The sequence below is a fragment of the Phyllostomus discolor genome, chromosome 3, assembly GCF_004126475.2.
Source record: "Phyllostomus discolor isolate MPI-MPIP mPhyDis1 chromosome 3, mPhyDis1.pri.v3, whole genome shotgun sequence".
Taxonomy (NCBI): domain Eukaryota; kingdom Metazoa; phylum Chordata; class Mammalia; order Chiroptera; family Phyllostomidae; genus Phyllostomus; species Phyllostomus discolor.
Genome location: NC_040905.2, coordinates 77,433,930 through 77,457,130, shown reverse-complemented (window position 1 = coordinate 77,457,130; position 23,201 = coordinate 77,433,930). Strand labels below are relative to the sequence as shown.

The window sequence follows — 23,201 nt, the reverse complement described above, 5'->3', positions numbered from 1 at the left end:
TGTATCTACCTGTGCCTCCATCTTGGCCAGAAGTAAATCAGCTATTTTAAATATGTTTAAAAACCAAAGGATACCATTTCCAAAGAACTAAAAATGTGAGAATGATGTCTTACCAAATAGAAAATATCTGTAAGGAGATAAAAATTATAACAAAGAAATTAAATAGTAATTTTGAAGTTAAAAATATAATAACTCAAATGAAAAATTCATTAGAGGGACTCAACACTAGATTTAAGCTGGCAGAAGAATCAGTAAACTTGAAGACAGGTCAATTCAGATTATCCAGACTGAGGAACAGGAAGAAAAAAAGAATGAAGAAAAATGAACAGAGCTTCAGAGCCCTGTGAGACACCATTGAGCATCATGTGTCATGAGAGTCTCAGAAGGAGAGAAAAAAGAAGGGGGGGAGGGGAAGAGTATTTGAAGAAATAATGGATGAGAACTTCCCAAATTTGATGAAAATATTAATATATATGTATATGTAATCCAAACAGAATAAACTCAGAGAGAGCCACACCTAGGTACATCATAATCAACCTGTATAAAGGCAAAACGAAAAGAACATCTTGAAAGTAACTCAGCACATACGAGGGATCCTCAATAAGATTAATGCCTGATTTTTTATCGGAAACCTTGGCCTCCAGAAGGCAGCAGGATGATAGTCAAAATGCTGAAAGAAAAAAGCAGTCAACCAAGAATTATGTCCAGCAAAATTATTTTCTAAATGTAGAGGACACTATAGCAAACTGAAAAGCTCCTGTGTAGTAAAGGAAACCATTATCAAAATGAAAAGGCAACCTACTGAAGGGGATAAAATGTCTGCAAATCATATTTTCTAAAGAGCTACTATCCAAAATACAGGGTCTGGCACAAATAATGCCCCTCTTTTATTACAAAATCTTTTATTACAGAATTAGGAACAGGTAATTCTGTAACAAAAATATCACACTCAAGCACACTATATGACATTTTAGGTGAAATGTTCAAATTAAAATGATAAATTATTACACCCATATTATTACCCTACCAACCACACTCAGGCCTTACTTCTGCTGGACCCTGTATATAAAAAACTCATACAATTCAATAGCAGAAAAACAATTAAGAAATAGGCATAGGAACAAAACTGACATTTTTCCAAAGATATACAGATGGCTAACAGGTACATGAAAGGTCACTCAATATCACTAATCATTAGGGAAATGCAAATCAACACCACAATGAGACATGACCTCACACTTGTTAGAAAGGATATTATCAAAGAGACAAGAAGTAACAGGAGTTGGCAAGAATGTGGAGAAAAAGAAACCCTGTGCACTGTTGGGAATGTAAATTGGTATGGCCAATTTGGGAAATTATAGACAGTCCTTAAAAAATTAAAAATAGAACTACTATATGATCCAGTAATTCCACTTCTGGGTATTATTGGAAGGGAATGAAAACATTAACTTGAAAAGATATATTTACCTTATGTTCATTGTAACATTATTTACAATAGGCATCAATGGATGAATGGATAAAATTATCCCAAGGAACTCTATTATTGATATTTCATCTTTGAAAAAAAAGTCCACCTTCATGTCTTACCATTTTTATTATTGCAGATAAATTTATTTTTATTTCTTATGCAGAATGATGGCTGTTTTGGTACTTCAGGTGGAATTCGTCCTTTTCAACTTCAAAACTGGAAACAGAAAGTTAGTCGGACTAAGAAAGTGGAATTCTTACGCACGGCAGAAAAACTTAAAAATCAGTAAGTATAAGAACATGATCTTCAAATACCATTACTAGTCATTTTGTTATGAGCAGTGTATAAAATTAATTCTACTGTACCTTGTCCAACCCCACATTCAATTAACAAAATTCTGGTCACTAGCCTTTCAAATATAAAACAAGAGAAAGATGGGAAGTGTGAAATAGACAAATAATAATAGACTATTTAATATAAAGTTAATTTTAAGTAGAGATATTTAAATTCTATTTATTTTTGCCATTTCAAACCAGTGTATTTCAGAGGGGAAAAGCAGTTATTTCTTTAGACTGCATATATCAAATAACAGATTGAACACATTTTCACTTAGCAAGATAAGCACTTGGTAAATATTTTTGAGTGAGTGAATGATTTAGTGAAAAGCCTGTACCCTCAAGTTGTATTTTTGAAATGTCCTTTTCTTTGGCCTCCTTCCCTCAGTCTCTATCCCTTTCAGATCTGTCCTGCATATTATAACTAGGCTAATTGAGAACTTTTAATTTGTAGTATATATGTATTTTTGAAATATATATCCAGTGATATGTATTGAATGTTCAGTGTTGCCAGCAGCACCATGATATGATATATATCATGAGGAATGATAAAAGAATTGGAATTCAAAGCACTCAACCCTACCCTATCATTGAAAACTTCATCAGAACACTGATGAAGTCATGCAGTATCAATTTGCTAAAGAACAAGAAAAAAGGAGACTTGTGAAAAATGATCTCTGGACCAGAATTAGTGGCAGTTGTCTGTTTAGAAATTCTACCAGTAAAAAAGTATACCGTTTGACATTTGAAAAGTTATGCTATAGCTTTAAGAGATAGAATTCTCAATTGCATTTATATAATACTTACATAGTATTTTTAATACTCAGAATTTGAGAACATACAGATATTTTCTTTGATTTCCAAAATGTACTACTTCAGACAGAATTGGACTCTAGGTTAGGCGTTCTGGCTTATGTTTCTCTCTAGACTGGTAATCTACAAAGCAATTAAGGTCCATATATATAGTAAACCAGTAGATTATGCCAGTATTGATACCTTGTCTACCATTATATGTTGGTTTTACAGCTCTCATTAGGCTTTCTCCATCTGTTACAAGGTTTTAGAAAAACTTATTGAAAGAGTATTAGAAAAATCCATTGGAAGAATATTTCTATTTAGCACTTCTCATTGCATACCAAGAAGACAATTTGCAGTATAATTCTGTTCTGTTTTCAGAGTAGATAATATTCAATACATTCACATGGTTTAATAATCAATACATGTCAAAGGATACACAGTGCAAGGTCTCTGTTCCCCTGTGACCCCAGCCACCCACTGCCCCACCCCCCAGACGACCACTGTTTCTAGTTTCTTGGGTATTATACCATAGATATTTTGTAATCAGTGCTTATAAGAAGATAAAAATACATATTTATATTTTGTCTTTTTTATGTAAACGGTGACATTTGTTCTGGATCTTACTCTTTTTTTTTTAACTTAAGAGTAATTCCTTGGATACCAAGGAATTGTTGATCTTGTCGGGCATGATAATGTCATTATAGTGATATAAACCAAATATCTGTAGACATGCACCCTGAAGTATGTTGGGGTGAAATTCCATAGTGTAGTGGATTTAATTTAGAATACTTAAGCAAACCAAAAAAAAAAAGAAAAGAAAGATATATGAACCAAGAAAAAGGAAAAACCAGGAAAAAGGTGAAATTGTGGAATCAAAGTGATATGAGAAGTATAATATCATTTGAGTATATACAAGGGAAGTCCATTTAGCATTTTCTACTTTTGGGTATGACTAACATTTTCAAATAAACTGTTTGTTATAAAATGAGTATGTCTTGGAGATCTTTCCTTATCAGTACATGGAACACAGGACCACTGTATTGTATCTCAGTGTATGATTATGATGTAACTTAACCTGCCCCTTAGTGATGGGCATCGAGGTTATATTCAATCTTTTATTATAACAAATGATGCTACAATGAATTGCAGTATTCACATATCCACAGCATTTTGCATATGTGTGAGAGTGTCTTTAGGAAATAATCCTAGAAGTAGAAATGCTGGGTCAAGGGTATATGAACATGCATGTGATGTATTGCCAAGTTGTCTTCCATGGACAATTTATGATACTTTCTCACAGTTTTATCACAGTTTTATCATTAGTAAATATTATTTAAACTTGGATTTTTTTGCCAGTTTGATAGGTGTACAGTGTTATTGTGGTATGCCTTTGATTTTAATTTCTTCTATTGTAAGCGAGGATGAGCATCTTTTCATATGTTTGGCAATTTGTCTCCATTATTGTCTTTTGACTGTCTTCATAGGTTAGTATTTTCTAACCCAGGAATGGCTTGACTTAACTAACTTACTGTCATAGCATAGACAGTGCCAATGCTAGAAATTTCTATTTGATCATAGGACTTTACCCCACCCCCAAACCAGAGCCAGGTGGGCTTCCCAGTCCTGAGCATGGTACTCAGTAGCCACCCTCAGTCCATTAGAGTTGACTTGCAGGCTCAAATCCATATGACGTCTCTGTACTACCCATTGGTTCCTCTCTGACACACAAGTACTAAGTTAGAGCCCCTCAGTCTGGGGCAGCCAGGTAGGCTTGGAGCAGTCTCATCTGTTTTCCCAAGTATGCCGTATAAATATCAAATTTTTCTCTTTGTGTGCCAAAGTGAAAAAGGTTGGGGGTTCCACCTTAGATAGTTGTCCCTCAGGTTGTAGGAAATTAAGTCAATGGCCAGAGCTACTCCACCACTCCTTATATCCAGGATTAGTGGAGAAGTATTCATATTAATTTCCACCTTCTGGGAGAGAGAGAACAGGTATTGAGAAAATAAATTTCTTTGTCCAACCAAAAAAGTCTTGATAGTACAGTGCTTGTTTGTCTTACCCCATGATTCAAACTAACATTAGACCTTCTTACTGGTAGGTGGACTTAAATCAAAGAAGCTGTGAAGTAAACGTAGACAATATTTTTTACATATACTAAAATTTCTGTCTTCATAGACTGTTTGCCTCTTAAAGTTTTAGTTTTATTAATAATATTAATAACTTGCAGGTCCATACTACATTTTTACTGTATAAAGATCCCTCATGAATATTATCTCATATAGTGTTAATCACACACAGCCCTGTGGAGAGGTGTTATTCACATTTTAGTGCTTAGGAAATTCATACCAGGAAAGGGTAAATAAATGTCTTGGTTCAGGTTACAAAGTTACCAATGTTTTCTAACAAAAGCAACTGTCAGCAGTGGCAGCGATTTTCAGGCCACAGTGAGGTTGAGTTGGAATCCATAGTCAAAGGCCTATGTATTTTCAAAGCAAGTCTATGACTGCATTGTCTTAATTAACATTTTATAATTTAAATAATTCAAGTTACTTGTGATTTTAGTTGAACTGTTTCTAACTATTTTGAGTCCTTAGATGAATGAATCCAAATATAAAGTGCTGATTATTGTGTCTTCATATTATAAGCAATTAAAAATATATTTAAGTCATATTTATACCATTTGTTTCTTTTCCTAAAGAGTTATTAACATAGAAAAAGATAAACACAGTCATTTCTACAACCAAAAAAGTGACTTCAGAATTGAGCATAGTATGCTGGAAGAATTGGAAAATAAGTTGATTAACAGCAGGAAAACAGAAAGTAAGTTGAGTTTATGATGAACAAAAACCATTAAGTGATATAAAGTTGCACTTTTGCCCTGTGCTTTTTATTTGTGCTTTGACTGTTATATTTTCTATCAAGGTAATTTCTAGTTAGTAATGAGTTTGTCTTTTAGGGATATGTATTTATTTCATCAGGTTACTATTTAGTGATTCTAGCTGGATTATTTTCTATGTGAATTTCTTCTAATTTAATAGGAAAAAAGGGTTTTTTTGGTTGACAAACTAGTTAATGTTATTAAAATTCCTTAAAATTAACAGAAATTTATTTCTGGGCTATCTGGTCTTAGCTCATCACCCTGGTATTGTTGACTGAGATCTGGACTAAGAGAACGGCAACAGAATCAGAGCCGTACTTAATAGCATGAGGTGATCAGGTCACAATCCCATAAACCTGAGTTTCCTGTCTGTGATATAACACCCACCACGTCTTCCTCAGGGGAACTGTCCTGTGCATCTCATGAGATAACATATGAGAAAGTGCCTTGTAGATTGCATAGAAAATGTTTTATTGTTTGCTATGAATATCAGTCATTGTTAATAGTATACTAAATGTTGGCCTTAAAAAAGAATTCTACAAGTATACCTTATTTCATTGTGGGGTAGATTTTATATATTGAAAGATTCTTAGATTATAATTAAAAATTGCTTAGCATTGCTTAAAGGAAAAATAATGGTTATCAACTAAACTTTATAAAATATTAACTAACGTAGAGATTATACAGCTTGTGGCAATCCCTTGTAACCAATTAAAAGAAATTCTTCATAACTTCTTTCAGAATGTAACATTGCACTATTTTAAAAAGTTATCATTTTTTCAGGTAGTGGCAAGAATCATTCTCCCTCTTCTGTTTGAATGACAACAGGACCTAATATGAAAACCAAATTTCCGGTCCTCCTCTTTGATTCATAGAGCAATCTAAACATTCCTGCTTTACTATCTCTTAATTTCCCTTAGTTCCTTTGTGGACAACTGAGAGGCTGATCTATCTGAGTCATGCCACTAAGTAGAATATCTTCATATTCTGCATTTTAAGTCATTTCAGTTTCTCTCTTAAGACCACTTTATTTTTACCTTTTTATTTATTTTTCTGCTACACTTCTGCCTCTCTTTATTCACACTTTGTGTTTATCTTCTTTAGGAGAGGAAGGAATGCACTGAGTATAGGGATACAGAAGTTTTCCCTCTCCATATTACAGTCTAGAAATAGAAAATACTTTTTTCTTACCTCAAATATGATGCCACAATTTTAGCCTGCATTTATGTACTATTGTATTTAAGTGCTTTGCCTGTAGAGTGGCATGGCAGTTCCAAATGAATAAATAAAAGATCACTTGCTGTATAGTGGTGTCACTGCAGCTGATCACACTGGCAAAAACAAAACAACAAAAATACTTTCCTAATTACTTAACTTTACTAGAGAACTTTCGTGACCTGAAGTTCCAACAGTGAATAAGACCCTATAAAAATACATTGGATAAAGCTTCTCCTTTTCTGGGACACTTGAATTTTAATTCAAAAAATAAGCCAATGCCATATTTTTGTTTTAGATATTAGCACTGGCTTCAAGCCCATATATAATGGTAATTTTTTTAACTGCTTTTAAGGACTTTTGGACAGAGCTATGTGGTGCTTCATATTCATTTGTGAGAGCATTGAAAAAAATGGAGGGGCATAAATAAAGTACCAAAAGATGATAAAATGACATTACTATTAAATGTATTGTACAAATATAGACTTGTGCATGTAAATACATGGTTTTAGCCAAATAATTTAAATAAAATACTAAAGTAAGATTATTAATTCAGAGAGAAAATATGAATGAGTAATCCAGTCTTTCTATTGCTGATATGGAACATCTGAAAATGTATTCGAGACCTTTCTTTGTTTTTCAGGCTTTTATTGTGGGCCTAACATTTTCAGGCTGGTCCTTTGGATGAGCTAGGCAACCTGTAGGGCAGATACCACTAACGGGCACCTGAGGCACTTCATCAAGGCTGTAACAGTGGGTATCATTAGCCCCCACAGCTCAGAGGATGTGGTTAGATGAAATTAATTCTCATAGGAAGTTTGTCAGTATTCACAGAATTAATATTGTTTAGACAGTTTTAATATTTCCAAAAAGAGTTGAGATCTATTTCAAATTCTATTTCAATAAATTATAAAAAATTAAAGAAAAATCTGTTGAAGAACAAAACATGACTAAGCCTAAGTTTCTAATCCATGCATTTAAAACAGTGTCCAGCCCTGACTGGCTCAGTTGGCTGGAGCATCATCTTGTACACCAAAAGGCTGTAGGATCCATTCCCAGTCAGGGCATATACCTTGGTTGTGGGTTCAGTCCCTGGTCCTAGGCATGTATGGGAGGCAACTGATTGATGTTTCTCTCTCTTTCTCCCCCTCTTCCTCTCTCTCTAAAATCAAAAAATATATCCAGGTAGAGATTTAAAAAAAAATTAAAAAATAAAAATAAAACTGTGTCCATAAGTCCATCTCCACAGAGTAAAAAAAAAGAAAAAAACATTTTCTTGGCACATGTTATAGTACATTTAACCCATTGTGCTTTTAAATATTGGAGGAAAATGAGAAAAGCTTTATTTAGAGCAAGGGTATTTATTAAAATGTTCAAGCTGTTTTGATACCTAAGGAACCATCTTTTGTTCATTACTTAATTGCTCCTGGCTGTCTTTTACTAAGTGAAGATGATCTGTCCAGGTGTAGAATTCTGAATTGTAACCATGTTTGCCATAGAGTTATTTTAAAGTACATACTTCTTCCTTATAGGAGCAAAAATCCAGCAACAATTGGCCAAAATACATAACAATGTAAAGAAGCTTCAGCATCAGTTAAAAGATGTGAAGCCTACTCCTGATTGTAAGTACATTTAGATTTTATATTCTTTCGGATATATTAGTATTTCCTGTTGTTCATTAGAAGAGTGTATACTTCTAAAAAAGTTTTATTTATTTGTTTTTAGAGGGAGGGGAAGGGAGAGAGAAAGAGAGAAAAACACCAATGTGTGGTTGCCTCTCACACTCCTCCTATAGGGGACCTGGCCTGCAGACCACTCAGGAGGCATGTGCCCTGACTGGAAATCAACTGGCAACCTTGTGGTTCATAGGCCGGCACTCAATCCACTGAGCCACACCAGCCAGGGCAAAAAATGTATACTTTTCTAATAATAATTTTTCTAGTTGGCATTAATGGAACTAAGCCTTTATTGGTTAAGGATTCATAAGGATACATTGGAGAACTGTGCTATCTGACATTGATGTGGTTTTTTAATCTTTAACATGCTATAAATCCTTATAAATTATGAAGTGGGCAGGACAGATACTAGGGTCATTTATAGGATGAAGAATCTGTGCTATGTAAAAATTCAGATTAAACCAATGAAGAGGAAAAAATGAAGAGGACTGATTAGGATCCTGATTCTTAGCCTAGTAGTTTTCCTGCCATTTGCTTTTTGAAATAGTTGCTTTAGGTGCATTTCAAATACCTGAAGAAATGGTTAAATAGTATTGGGGCAAATGCTAGTCATTTGTAAAAAACAAAATTGTATCCTAACCTCTATACTTATATCAACATTCACTCCTGAATGATCAAAGCAGTAAAGTGCTTGTGATGAATGGACTTAATCAGATGTTCAGTTAAATCTTGATCTATCAGTTATGTGATTTTGGGCAAGTCATTTGATTTTTCTGAGCTTTCTTTTCCTCAGCTCTAAAGTGGAAATAACTGCAGGACCTAACTCATAGAATTGTTGGGGTCTTGAAGTGAGACAGTTCACACAAAGCATTCGTGCACTGCTTGTAACATAGTAAGCACTAAAAAGTAACAAATACAAATATTATAATTTGTTAAATTAATACATGGAACCATAAAAAAACTAGAAGAGAACATGAGTTAATATTTTTATAATGGTATTGTAGTTTATAAGAATGACAGTAATCAGAAACTGTAAAAAAAAAAAAAAAGGGCACTCCATCAACTTGGCTAACACTGTTTGCCTCACCCTGGAGGCCTCCAGAGGCTCTGCCCCACCCAACTTTCAGGCCCACCCAAGCTGTTTACAGTGGCTTTTCCATATGAATGGTTGGTCTTGGCTCATGCTTCACAACTTCCTAAATTCTCTCAAACAAGCAACAGTTGACCTAGGCAAGCCCCCAGACCCTATAACTCTTGCTAGGTGACCCTAAGCCCACACTAGCAACAGCCAGCTGAGGTTCACAGCCTGACTTTGCCTGGGAATCTCCAAGCCCGGCACAAATAGCAGCCATTTCAGATTGCCTTGTAGTTCAGGCTGGATGGGCCAGGGCAGAACATAGGTAGGGCCTGACCTTGGCTGGTACCACCTGGAATACCCCAGAGCCTGCAAACCCAGTAGACAGCTACAGACAACGTACTAGCACTACCACCCTGACCCTGCAAGCCACAAGAGAAAAGGGTAGTTTCTTACAAGGGAACACCAATTAGACTGTCATCAGATTACTCAACAGAACTATTTCAAGCCAGAAGGGAGTGGCATGAAATATTCAAGGTGAGGAAAAGCAAGGACCTACAACCAAGGATACTTTACCCAGCAAGGCTATCATTTAAAATCAAAGGAGAAATAAGGAGCTTCCCAGACAAGAAAAAGCTAAAGGAGTTTGTTAATACCAAACCAGTACTGCAACAAATGGTAAAGGACTTGCTTTAAGAAGAAAAAAAAGAGAGAAAGAAAAAAAACAACAACAACAGGAAAACAGCCTAACAAAATGGCACTACATACATGTCTATCAATAATCACTTTAAATGTAAATGGCTTAAATGCTCCAACCAAACAGCATAGCATAGCCAAGTGGATAAGAAAACAAACCCATATATATGCTGCCTCCAAGAGACCCATCTCAGTTCAAAAGATAAACAGAGACTGACAAGTAAAGAGATGGAAAAAGATGTTTCACACAAATGGAAAAGAAAAAAAAAACTGGGGTAGCAGTACTTATACTTATATCCAACAAAACAGACTATATAATATAACCAAGGCTATAGTAGAGACAAAGAAAGACACTACATCACGATAAAGGGAACAATCCAACAAGAGGATATAACCATAGTAAACATTCATGCACCCAACATAGGAGCACCTATATATGTAAAGCAATTCTTGATGGACATAAAGGGAGAGATCGACAGAAATACAATTGTATTTGGAGATTTTAACAAGTTATTGACTTCAATGGATAGATCATCCAGGCAGAAAATCAACAAGGAGACAGCGACCTTAAATGACACACTAGATCAAATATATTTAATTGACATCATCAGCATTTCACCCAAAAGCAGCAGAATATACATACTTTTCAAGTACACATGGAATGTTTTCTAGGATAGACTACATGTTAGGACACAAAACAAGTCTCGATAAATTTAAGAAGATTGAAATCATATCATGTTTTCTTACTACAATGCTATGAAACTAGAAATCAATCACAAGAACAGCACTGAAAAACACACAAAGACATGGAAACTAAATAACATGTTATTAAACAATGAATGGGTCAACAGCAAGATCAAGGAAGTAATCAAAAGATACCTTGAAAAAAATGAAAATGAGAACACAACAATCCAAAATCTGTGGGACACTGGGAAAGCAATCCTAAGAGGAAAATTCATAGCATTTCAGGCCTATCTGAAAAACCAAGAAAAAGCTCAAATAAACAATTAAGCCTGACACTTAAAGGAACTTGAAAAAAGAACAACAAGCAAAGGTCAAAGTGAGTAGAAGGAAATAATAAAGATCAGACCAGAAATAAATGAAATAGAGTCTAAAAATAAAAAGTAAAAAAGATCAATGAATCCAAGAGTTGGTTCTTTGAAAAGATAAAAAAAAAAGATAGACAAACCTTTAACCAGGCTCATCAAGAAAAAAACAGAGAGGACCCAAATAAGTAAAATAACAAGTTAAAGAACAGAAATAACAACTAACACAAAGAAAGCCTTTGTATTTCTTTGTAAGAAAATATTATGAACTACTATGTGCCAACAAATTGGACAACCTGGATGAAATGGATAAATTCCTAGAAATACACAGTTTTCCAAAACTGAATAGGGAGAATCAGAGAATCTAAATAGATTATACCAAGTGAAACTGAAGCAGTAATCAAAAAATACCCAACCAACAAAAGCCCTGAATCAGATGGCTTCACAGGTGAATTTTACCAAACATTCTGAGAAGAACTACCATGTCTCGTTCTCAAACTATTTCATAAAATTCAAGAGGAGGGAAGGCTCCCAAACTCATTTTCTGAGGCCAGCATTATCCTAATTCCAAAACCATATAAAGACACTACAAAAAAAGAATATATAGACCAATATCCCTGATGTGCATAGGTGCTAAAATCCTCAACAAAATAATAGCAAACCAAATAGCAATGCATCAGAAAGATCATATAGTCCTGGCTGGTGTAGCTCAGTGTATTGAGTGTGGGCCTGCAAACCAAAGGCTCGCTGGTTCGATTCCCAGTCAGGGCACATGCCTTGGTTGTGGGCCAGGTCCCCAGTTGGGGGCACATGAGAGGCAACCACACATTGATGTTTCTCTCCCTCTCTTTCTCCCTCCCTTCCTCTCTCTCTAAAAATAAATAAATAAAAATCTTTTTTAAAAATATCATACACCATAATCAAGTGGGATTTATTCTGGGAATGCAAAGTTGGTACATTTGTAACCAATAACTGTGATTCACCACATAAAAGGAAGAATAAAAACCACATGATCATATTAATAGATGCAGAAAAAGCATTTGATAAAATCTAGCACCCATTTATGATAAAAACTCTCAGCAAAGTGGGAATAGAGGGAACATACCTAAACATAATAAAGGGCATATATGACAAACCCATTGCCAGCGTTGTACTCAGTGGACAAAAACTACAAGCATTCCCCTTAAGATAAGGAACAAGACAGGGATGTCCGCTTTTACCTCTTTTATCCAACATAGTACTGGAAGTCATAGTCACAGCAATCAGACAAGAAGAAATAAAAGGCATCCAAATTGGAAAGGAAGAAATAAAACTGTCTTTATTTGCAGATAACATGATACTGTTAATAGAAAACCCCAAGATCCTACCAAGAACCTACCAGAATTGATAAATGAGTTCAGTAAAATAGCAGGATACAAAATTAATGTCCAGAAATCGATTGCATTTTTATATGCCAATAATGAACTAACAGTAAGGGAAATTAAGAAAACAGTCCTGTTCAGAATTGCTTCAAAAAGAATGAAATACCTAGAAATAAACCTAACCAAGCATATAAAAGACCTGTATGTGGAAAATTATAAGGCACTGAAGAATGAAATTGAGGAAGATACAAGTAAGTGGAAGCATATACCATGTTCATGGATAGTTCATGTTCAATGGAAATTAACATCATTAAAATGTCCATACTACCCAAAGCAATCTATAGATTCAGTGCAATTCCTGTCAAGATTCCAATGACATATTTCATAGAACTAGAACAAATATTTCAAAAATGTATATGGAACTACAAATGACCCTCATAGCAACAGTGATGTAAGAAAGAAGGACAAACTTGGAAGAATCACACTACCTAACATCAAACTCTATTATAAGGAAGCAATCCCCAACCTTTTCGGCACGAGGGACCAGTTTGGAGGGCAGGACATAGAAGGTGCAGCTCAGGTGAACTTTGCTCATTTGCCCACTAAGGAAGGCATAGGGAAGAGATAGGCAGCAGAGCTCAGGCAAGCTTTGCTCAGGGTTAGATTCCTGACAGGCCACAGACTGGAGACCCCTGCTATAAAGCCAGGGTAATCAAAACATCATGGTGCTAGAATAAAAACACACACATAGATCAATGGAACAGAATAGAGAGCCCAGAGATAAGCACACACCTTTATAGTCAATTAATATTCAACAGAGGAAGCAGATACATACAATGGGCTAAAGATAGTTTATTCAATAAATGGTGTTGGGTAAGTTGGACAGATATGTGCAGAAAAATGAAACTAGTCCACCTGTTTACACCACACACAAGAATAAATTAAAAGTGGATCAAAGACTTAAATGTTAAAATCGAAACCATAAAAATCCTAGAAGAAAATATAGGCAGAAAATCTTGGACACTGCTTGTAGCAACTTTATTGGATATATCTCCTCAAGCAAGGGAAACAAAAGAAAAAATAAACAAATGGACTACATTGAATTAAAAGGTTTTTGCACAGCAAAGGAAAACATCAACAAAATAGACAACCCATAGACTGGGAGCACATATTTGCCAATACATCTGATAAGGGGTTGATATTCAAAATTTACAAAGTACTTACAAAACAACACCAAAAAACAAACAACCCAAATAAAAAATGGGTAAAGGACTGAATAGACACTTCTCCAAAGAGGACATACAGATGGCCAATAGACATATGAAAAAATGCTCAATGCCACTAATTGTCAGAGAAATGCAAGTTAAAACCACAATGAGATATCATCTCACACCTGTCAGAATGGCTATCATCAGTGAATCAACAAACAACAAGTGCTGGTAAGGATGTGCAGAAGGGGGAACCCTTTTGCACTGTTGGATAGAATGCAGATTGGTGCAGCCACTGTAGAAAGCAGTATGGAGATGTACCTGAAAAAATTAAAAATGGGTCTTTTGACCCAGCCATCCATTTCTGGGAATATAGCTGAAGGAATCTAAAACACTATTTCAAAAGAACATAAGCACCCCTATGTTCATTGCAGCATTATTTACAATCACCAAGATATGGTAGCAGCCCAAGTGTCCATCAATAGATGAGCGGATAAAACAAATATAGGACATTTACACAATGGCATACTACTTGGCCATAAAAAAGAGTTAAATTTTACTCTTTGTGACAGTATGGGTGGACCTGGAAAACATTATGCTAAGTGAAATGAACCAATCAGAGAAAGACAAATAACCACATGATTTCATTCATATGTGTAATCTAATGAACAAATTAAACTAACTAGGAAAACAGGGACAGACTCATAGATGGAGAACAGATGACAGCTAGTGGGGGGATGTTAGGAGGTGGAGGGATTAAGAAAAAAGGGAAAAGGACTCATGGACATGGACAACAGTGTGGTGATTACCAGGAGGAGGAGGTATAAGGGTACTAAGTGGAAATGGAAAAAATACAATAAACATTAAATCAAAAAACAAAAAGGAAAAAAACATTTTTGGAAAACAGTAATGATGATATGTATACATAGGGGAAAATTTGCAATAAAAATTTAGAACCATAAAAATTCTCTTTTTAAAAGCACATTTTTCTTATTCTTTAGGCTAAGAAATGTTTTTAAATTAGGGGAACATTCCATTTTTTTCCCAATATTTAACTGTTAGTCACTCTGAAATGTTATAATATAATTTTCCTTTTTCTTTTTTACAGTTGTTGAAAAGCTAAGAGAAATGATGGAAGAAATCGAAAATGCAATTAATACTTTTAAGGAAGAACAGAGATTGATGTATGTTTTAAACACATTTTAATATAAAATTATTGACCTATATATATTTACAATAAATTTCCTCTAAGTTGTTATATATAAACCATTATATTGTTATGTATTTAATATTAGTTTTATGCAAACCCGACATAACACTTTTCTTCTTTTGTTTTAGGTTTTTAGATTGCTTTTTGTGTTTAATGTGAATTTTCATTTATATTTGGACACTATAAAATCTCAGATAAGAATTTTAAAGATTGTTTTATTCTCTGAGGAAATTCAGGAACTATATTTATAAACATAAATAATGTTAAGTAGAGAAGACATGAAAAGAGCAATAATGTAAATCAGAGGAAAAATAAAGAGTTAATATGGGTTGGTTTATATCATTATTCAACTTTATTTTTGAAATTTTAGATATGAAGAGCTTATTAAAGAAGAGAAAACAACTAAAAATGAGTTGAGCACCATATCAAGAAAAATTGACACATGGGCTTTGGGTAGTTCAGAAACAGAGGAAGCTTTCAGGGCAATGTCAAGCAAAGTTCCTGTAGACAAAGTAACACCAAGTACTCTTCCAGAAGAAGTGGTAGATTTTGAAAAATTCCTTCAGCAAACAGGAGGTCGACAAGGGGGCTGGGATGATTTTGATCACCAGAACTTTGTAAAGGTGAGAAACAAACACAAAGGAAAACCAACATTTATGGGAGAAGTTCTAGAACACCTTCCTGGAAGAACACACGATGAGGTTCAACAGCATGAGAAATGGTATCAAAAATTTCTGGCCCTAGAGGAAAGGAAAAAAGAGGTAATAATAATTATGATAGCCATTGTTTGTTGTATATTTCTGTGTTCTAGGTACTGTGCTGAATTCTTTAATGTTTATTAACTTTACAACTCCATGAGATATATTGCAGTTTCTACCACCCCTCCCCCCCAAACTTACAGAAGGTGATACAGGCATTGAGAAGTTAAGTAACATTATTTAACTAATGGAACTATGGTTTGACTTTCTCAAGGCTAACATTTCTACCCCAAGAAATAATACAGTGGCCCAGAAAACTTCTGATTATGGGCAAAACCCCATGTGTCCACCAGAAATATGGGAAATCTGGATCTGCCCAGGCTTTTGATAAAAGGCATCTTAGCAGCAAAGGCCACATGGTTTTCAATAAGAAATACAAAGGCAGCAGAAAAATTCTTTGACTCTTAAAAGTTTCATTGAGGTTTAGAACTTCAGCCTCATTGCTTATTTGAAAAGACTCAAATGTTGACTATTCCAGAGAAAAGAATAACTGTTAAGTATAGCAAATATCTAAAAAGTTCCATTTTCACAAAAATATTTTTCTGGCTTTGGTTTACTTAGGACTTCTCAATCTTGCCACAGCCCGAAGAGCTCCCCAAGGCACCGCAGATGAGTATAAGTCTACCAAGACATGATCTGCTTGGGGAGGAAGGTGTCAAGCCTCTCTCTCGATGGGCTTTTATTGTATTAGCTTGCATAGGGATGCATATCAAAGAAAGGAGGTATGGTTTACAGATAACATTTCTGGGATCACAGGGGTCCTTTTGAGTCAGGGTCTGCTAGACAGGGTGACTCTAATCGGCTGTAAAACCTTGGGAAACAAATTTATTTTGTGCTTGCACCATTAACATTTCTATTGAGAACATTCTTAGCAAAGCAGGTTTCATAGGACTTTATGCATTCTTTCTTAGGCCTGATCGCCCTCTGCTGGGAACCGCCAGTTCTGGCACAGAGTTGCACCCCTCTTCGACATTGTTTCAGGTCTGAGTCAGGCTGGGAAAGCAAGGCAGCCAAAAGATTAGGAAACTTTTTACAGATTGAATAAGGACTTAGGCTATGATGAAGCGGAGGGGTGAGGGTCTTTTGTCCCTCCTCCACAATCCTCTAAGTCCTTCCCTAATGCCTCCCCTTGTGACTGTGCCTGCCTTAGGTTGTTCCTTCCGTGAGGAATATCACTCATCATTGACCATCCAGCCATCCTCCAGGGGCCAAGCAGGGTGAAGTAAAAAGGGCAGAGGCTGGGCCCCTGCCGGGAAGATAAGTTTTGTCTCCTTAGTGGCTTATGGTCCCAAGGTTCTCTACCCATGGAGCCTTTTTGTCTGTCAGTGGGGTTACAGCTCCTGAAACCAGGCAGGATAGTTCCCAACAGTTCCATTTTCATAATATTTTTCTGGCTTTGGTTTAGTTAGGACTTCTCAATCTTGGCACAGTTGACTCTTTGGGCTACGTAATTCCTTGCTGTGACTGCTGTCATGTGCATTGTAGAATGATTAGTAACATTCTTAGCTTCCACCCACTAGATGCTAGTAACACTCCCTTAGTTGTGATTATCAGAAACATCTCCAGACATTGCCAAATGTCCCTACAGGACAATAATTGCCCCTGGTTGCAAACCACAGGTCTAGATACTTGAAGCCTGAGTCACATTTTTTTTGTAGACTTCAGCTGTATTAACTTCAGCTTGCTTGAGGTAACAACAAAAGTATGACTATTCAACAGATGACATACCTACAGAGCATCAAAAAATATTGATTCCATGTTTAGTCTAATTTTTTACAGGAAACAATAAATTGTTTTATCTCCCCTGAATCAGTTAAGTGTAGGAAGATTGAAATTTGAGACTTTAAGAAAATTTTTGAAAAATAAGTCATTTTTAAAAACTCAAAATAACAAGCTGTTAAGAATTATTTGGGCTTTTTCCTGGATACTGAAAACATGGGGTTCCTGGCCCAGCAAAGTGGTGCATAGACTAGCAAAATTAGCATCACCTGGTAACTTGTGAGAACTCACCAGGCCGTTAATCCAAACTCTGGGGATGGGGTCCAGGAATCTGTGTTTTAACAAGTCTTCTAGGTTATTCTGTTATAGGCTAAAGTTTGAGAAAAACCTCTCTAGGGAAAAAGAACAGACACAGTGCTTCATGTAATAAAGGTAAAGCACCTTGATTCTAGCATACTCTTCTTGTTCCCAACCGCTGTTTTCTGATATTTGATGATTGACTAAATGGTAGGGGCGAGGTAGGAAGGGCTGTGAAAATCAAGGTGCCATTTACTGAAGTAGAGCATGTTGGAGGAGGAGAAAGAAATTTGAAGGCAAACATCAGAAATGTAGTTTTAAATCTAAGATTCTGAGTAGGAGATTTCTCATTTTTATCTTCATTTGCCTAAATAAAGATACTTATTTTCAGACATGGCCTGAACTTTCCCTGATATTGCTGTGCATCGCCACATTGAGTAGCACTGTACTAGATGGCAATTGGTATTACTTTAATCATCTATGATTTCTATCACATTGCCTTGTATAGAATATACATACAATAAGGATTTATTGAATGAATGAATGATACACCATGAGGAAAGATGAGGGAACACTTTTCTGACTTGAGGGTAAAGAAATTCAGTGGATGTATCCTTTGTGTCATAGAAAAGGCTGCTAGTATTTTAAATAATCTTTACATACACTATGTAAATTAAGCTAATTTGGTTTTTTTACACTAACAAAGCACTACATGCCAGTCACTGACTCATTTTAATCTTTGCAATATCTTTGCTTAAGAGGTACTACCTACCACTTACAGATAAGCAAAATGAAGACAGAGTACTTGAGGGACTCACCCAAGGTCACACCTAGTAAATGGCAAAGCCACAATTTGATCCTGAATATCCTGGCTTCAGAGCCCATGCTCTCAACCTTGCCACTTTTAATCCCTCTTCTGATACTTGAACAAAAGGGCCACTCAGAAAGGATTCTAAGCTTAGAGGATTTGGAAGTGAGATGATAGAGGAAAAGGGTGTTTCCCATGCACACAAATGAGGTGCAGTACTTAGGCACCTGGGGATGAAGAGAGGAAGAGGAAGGCCAAAGGCATAAATCATTTTAAGACACATTAATTTTTTAAAACAGAAATAGAAAAAGTACACTGGTTAAAAACAAACAACAATGACAAAAAGCACTTGGAAACTGAAGCAACCATCCTGCAACCAATATTCTTTTTAGAAAGATGGACTTGAGGTTGTATTTTAAAGTGCTGTTGACTATTAAAAATATTCTTCTTTTGCTCTGTTTTCTTCATTAATTAGTCTATTCAAAATTGGAAAACTAAAAAGCAACAAAAAAAAGAGCAAATTTTCAAGTTAAAGGAAAAGGCAGAGAACATACCTATGCTTTTTCATAACAAACAAGAAGATAATCAAAAGCAAAAAGAAGAACAAAGAAAGAAGAAATTGGCAGTGGAAGCTTGGAGAAAACAGAAAAGCATAGAAATGTCAATGAAATATGCTTCCCAGTTAAAAGAAGAGGAAGAGAAAGAGAAAAGGCAGCAGAAGGAACGCCAACGCCAGTTTAAACTAAAATTACTACTAGAAAACTACACCCAGCAGAAAAAAGAACAGGAAGAATTTTTAAGACTTGAAAAGGAGAAAAGAGACAAAACAGAAAAGGCAGAAAAAAGGAAAATTGCTGCTGATGAAATTTCCAGATTTCAAGAAAGAGTGAGTAAATATGTTTCCTAAATAATTTGCGATGCTGCACATAGAGGTATTGCTTCCAGATTCAGTTCAGGAAAAATTGAGTACTTCTGATATGTTAGGCCTGTACCTACCAAAATGAATAAGCCATGCTCCCTCATTTCTAGTAGATTGTAGTTTAGTGGGAAAGATGTGCAAGTAGATTTCTGTATAATGTGGTAGATAGTGTAGTGATTGAGGTATGACAGAGAATTTTAGGAGGTGGATATGTAGGGAAGAAAGCTTACCATAGCTATTAGTATCAGAGAGAAGTGACACTTGAGTTGAGTCTTGAAGGAGAAGAAAGGAGTGTAACAGTGACTTGTCGGGGAAGCCCATTCTTAGGGCATCAAGTAGAAGATGGGAACCAGTAGGAGACAAGGCTAGAAAGGCAGCCAAGGCCAGGTCATGAATGTGCTTTCTTTGCCAAACTATCTTTTCCTCACAGGCAATTTCCTTACTTGTTCTTTGTCCATCTTCCACCATAATAGAAGCTTCATGAGGGTAGAGGTTTTGTCCTCTTGTTCATTCTTGTACCTTGTATATTATAGATACTCAGTGTATACTTAAAGGAATCAAGGGTATTGCTGAGAGGTAGGACTATAAATGACTTAAGCAAATATGTACAAGAAATATGCCAGTCAGAGAGATTATAATCTTATCAGACAAAGTGGAATTCGGTCCAAAGAGTATTAAAAAGACAAGGAAGTTTACTTTAAAATGAAAAAGGGTACAAATGAAATACACCTATTATGAATATAACTGCTATAAAATGATATATATATCAAAATACGTACCAGCAGTACTCATAAAGCAAAAAGCAATGGAAGTATAAAAAATAGAAACATTATTAGTGGAATTTCTTTTAGTCTCTATAAGAAAAAAATCTCCCTAAATAACAAAATACCCCTTTCCCCCCAAAAAGCAAGTAGGCCACATAAAACATAGAAAAAAGAAAACCTGTGAAATAAAAAATATGAGATTTCTAAAACCAGACATACCTGTATTGGTAAATGAAAGTGTGCTTAATTCTCCTATTAAAAGAAAAGGAGTTTTAAATTGAACATAAAACTAGAGATACAGAAAAGAAAGTGATTCCAAAAGGATGCGCATGTATTATATTTATATTCAAAGAAAGTAAAGCTTTTACTACTGTTGGAAAAGGTCAATATTGAAGGAATGTTAATATTTAGGGTGATTTCATTTTACTTCCAAGCCACTAAAGTTTGAAACAAATTCTAGTTATTTTACTTTCTTTTTTAAAAAAAGATGTTATTTATTTATTTTTTAGAGAGAGAAAAAGGGAGGGAGAAAGAGAAGGAAAGAAACATTGATCCATTGCTTCTTGCAGGCCCCTAACCAGAGACCTGGCCTGCAACCCAGGCATATGCCCCAACTGCGAATCAAACCTGTGACCTCTCAGTTTGCAGAACGACGCTCAACCCTCTAAGCCACACCAGTCAGGGCTTTTACTTTCATAATGTTGTCTTTTTTGTTGGTGTATGTTTTTTAGGATTTACATAAACTTGAATTGAAAATTCTTGATAGACAGACAAAGGAAGATGAAAAGGCAGAAAAACAGAGAAGACTGGCAAAATTAAAAGAAAAGGTACTCAATACTCAAGATTAATTTATTTTTATTTTTATCCTAATTCTTTGATTTGCAAGGATACAGACATCAATTTTCTTTATATCCAGCTTTATTTCTGTATCATCTTTAAAATTTATACTTACTGACATAAGTATAGCTTAGTACAATTTAAGCAACTATTGTTTCAGTTCTACCATTTCACATTATAAGCACATTTTCTTTTATCCTAAATTAATTCTCTCTTTCTACTCTGTTCTTTTCTTCATTGTTTCTGTATGAGCCTCTCTTTAAGACCAACGGTATTGCTGAACATCAATGGTGATACTCATAGCTAAAGATGCTGGTGACTCCCATGGGTAAACGAAGGACTTACTAGTGGTTATTTATCCTAAAAATTATTGTCTGGTTGTGCCACTATCACACTCTGCTGCATCATATTTCCCTCATAATAGAAATAGAATAAAATAACTGAACTAGAAAAAATAAACTAAATTAACGGTTTATTAATAGGTTGATGTAGTCCAAATTTTATTTTAGTTATATGAATACATTGAAAAGTTTGCTGAAGAGGTTATTAACAGTTTTATTATTTAGTTCAAATCAGATATTTTTCTTAAACTGCTCTCTTATTAAGATCCTTACTACAGATTTTACTCAAAAGTACAAACAATATTTCAGGTAAATTAACTGGTACTCATTTTACTTCTCATTACAGGTTGAAAACAATGTTAGCAGAGACCCCTCTAGGCTTTACAAACCTACCAAAGGTTGGGAAGAACGGACTAAAAAGATAGGACCAACAGGCTCTGGGCCACTTCTACGTATCCCACACAGGTATAAAGGAGTTAGAATGGGTGTTCACTTTATGATAATTTAATAACTGCGTGTTTCTATTTTATGCAACTTCTGTATGTATATTATATTCAATAGGGAAAAGTTGGTAAATGAATCTATATATATTTTTTAAAGTTCACATTTAATGGGCACAACTCACTCAGGAGTTAGCCACATCTACTCGGATGCATACTTTTTGCTTCTTTCACATCAATGCCCGTACCCTGGCCTCTTTATCTACTTGAATAAAACTTGCTTAATAAAAAAATAAAATAAAAGTTAACATTTAATCAATTAGGATTTCTAAAAAATTTCCTGTGTACTTATAATTGTTCTTTTTTTCTTCTCCTTAGGGCTATTCCAACCTGGAGACAAGGAGTTTAGAAAAGAATATGAGACAATGAAATTGATATTCACTTGATGGAATGTTAACATATTCAGCTATAACAGGACAGAGTACTAACCATGTTTTTAAAATATCACTAGCCCAGACAGACTGATTATTGTGTTGTATGTGAATTGACAGTCATTAAGTTCCAAGTGGTATTGTCATTAGTACTTCCTGTTTATACTAAGAGGGTATTTAATGTGTATGTTGGCCTATTATTGATGTAAAAGTTTTTTGAATGAGTTTATGTTACAAACAGTATTTCATTTAAAATATTGAGAACACTTCAAAGATATTTTGATTTTGTCATGGCACAGCAAAATAAATTGGGACACAGAGTGACATTTTTCAAACCAAAATTTTGTAACATTTATATTTTGGAGATAAGTTAGCTTGAGTAACAAAAATGTATGGGTTTTTTTTTTTGTTTTGTTTTAGTTATGGAATAAGTACTCTCTCTAAGTTTATAAATGGGTAGTTTGTCAGTTACTAGATTTTTGTGTAATAAATACTTTGTATTTGTTTGAAGCATGCTTGATTTTATATGAAGAATATTAATTTTAAAAATATGCCTCACCTGACATCTCATATCTGCTCTGTTATTTGTATTATTTATAAAAATCTTTTTGGTTTCCTTTAGCTTTTCAAATTTCCCTCCAGCCTTTCTGGACTTTACACATTTATAAAATTGTTGTGTCTTTCACATCTTCCTGGCTGATTCAGTTTTCTTCTTCTGTTTGCCTCAATATATTTGGTTAAAAGAGCTAATTAAAAAATTTCCAAACTTTTGTACCTGAAAACACAATATAACAGTTTGACTCAACTTTTCATATTATAAAATCTTAGTTCCTAACTTTAATTAGCTCTCATCTTATAGGAAAATTATCATATGCATAATAAACATAGAAAACTTATTTCTTATGACTTTTATCTTAGAGT

General features: G+C 34.8%; 1 protein-coding gene across 2 annotated transcripts in view; it reads left to right on the top strand.

Moving 5' to 3' along the window:
• CCDC112 (coiled-coil domain containing 112) overlaps positions 1-22,969 on the top strand; it is a 28,586-nt gene extending 5,617 nt beyond the window's left edge. Inside the window, exons 2-10 of one of the 2 annotated variants that reach the window (XM_028524799.2) lie at positions 1,632-1,753; positions 5,300-5,421; positions 8,227-8,316; positions 14,865-14,940; positions 15,337-15,727; positions 19,024-19,434; positions 20,963-21,058; positions 21,756-21,874; positions 22,228-22,969. In XM_028524799.2, the coding sequence (XP_028380600.1) occupies positions 1,632-1,753; positions 5,300-5,421; positions 8,227-8,316; positions 14,865-14,940; positions 15,337-15,727; positions 19,024-19,434; positions 20,963-21,058; positions 21,756-21,874; positions 22,228-22,258 (1,458 nt within the window). In that variant the 3' untranslated portion in view covers positions 22,259-22,969. The remainder of the gene's footprint in view (positions 1-1,631; positions 1,754-5,299; positions 5,422-8,226; positions 8,317-14,864; positions 14,941-15,336; positions 15,728-19,023; positions 19,435-20,962; positions 21,059-21,755; positions 21,875-22,227) is intronic. The other variant, XM_036020670.1, reaches the window with a different exon arrangement.
• The last annotated feature ends 232 nt before the right edge of the window (positions 22,970-23,201 follow it).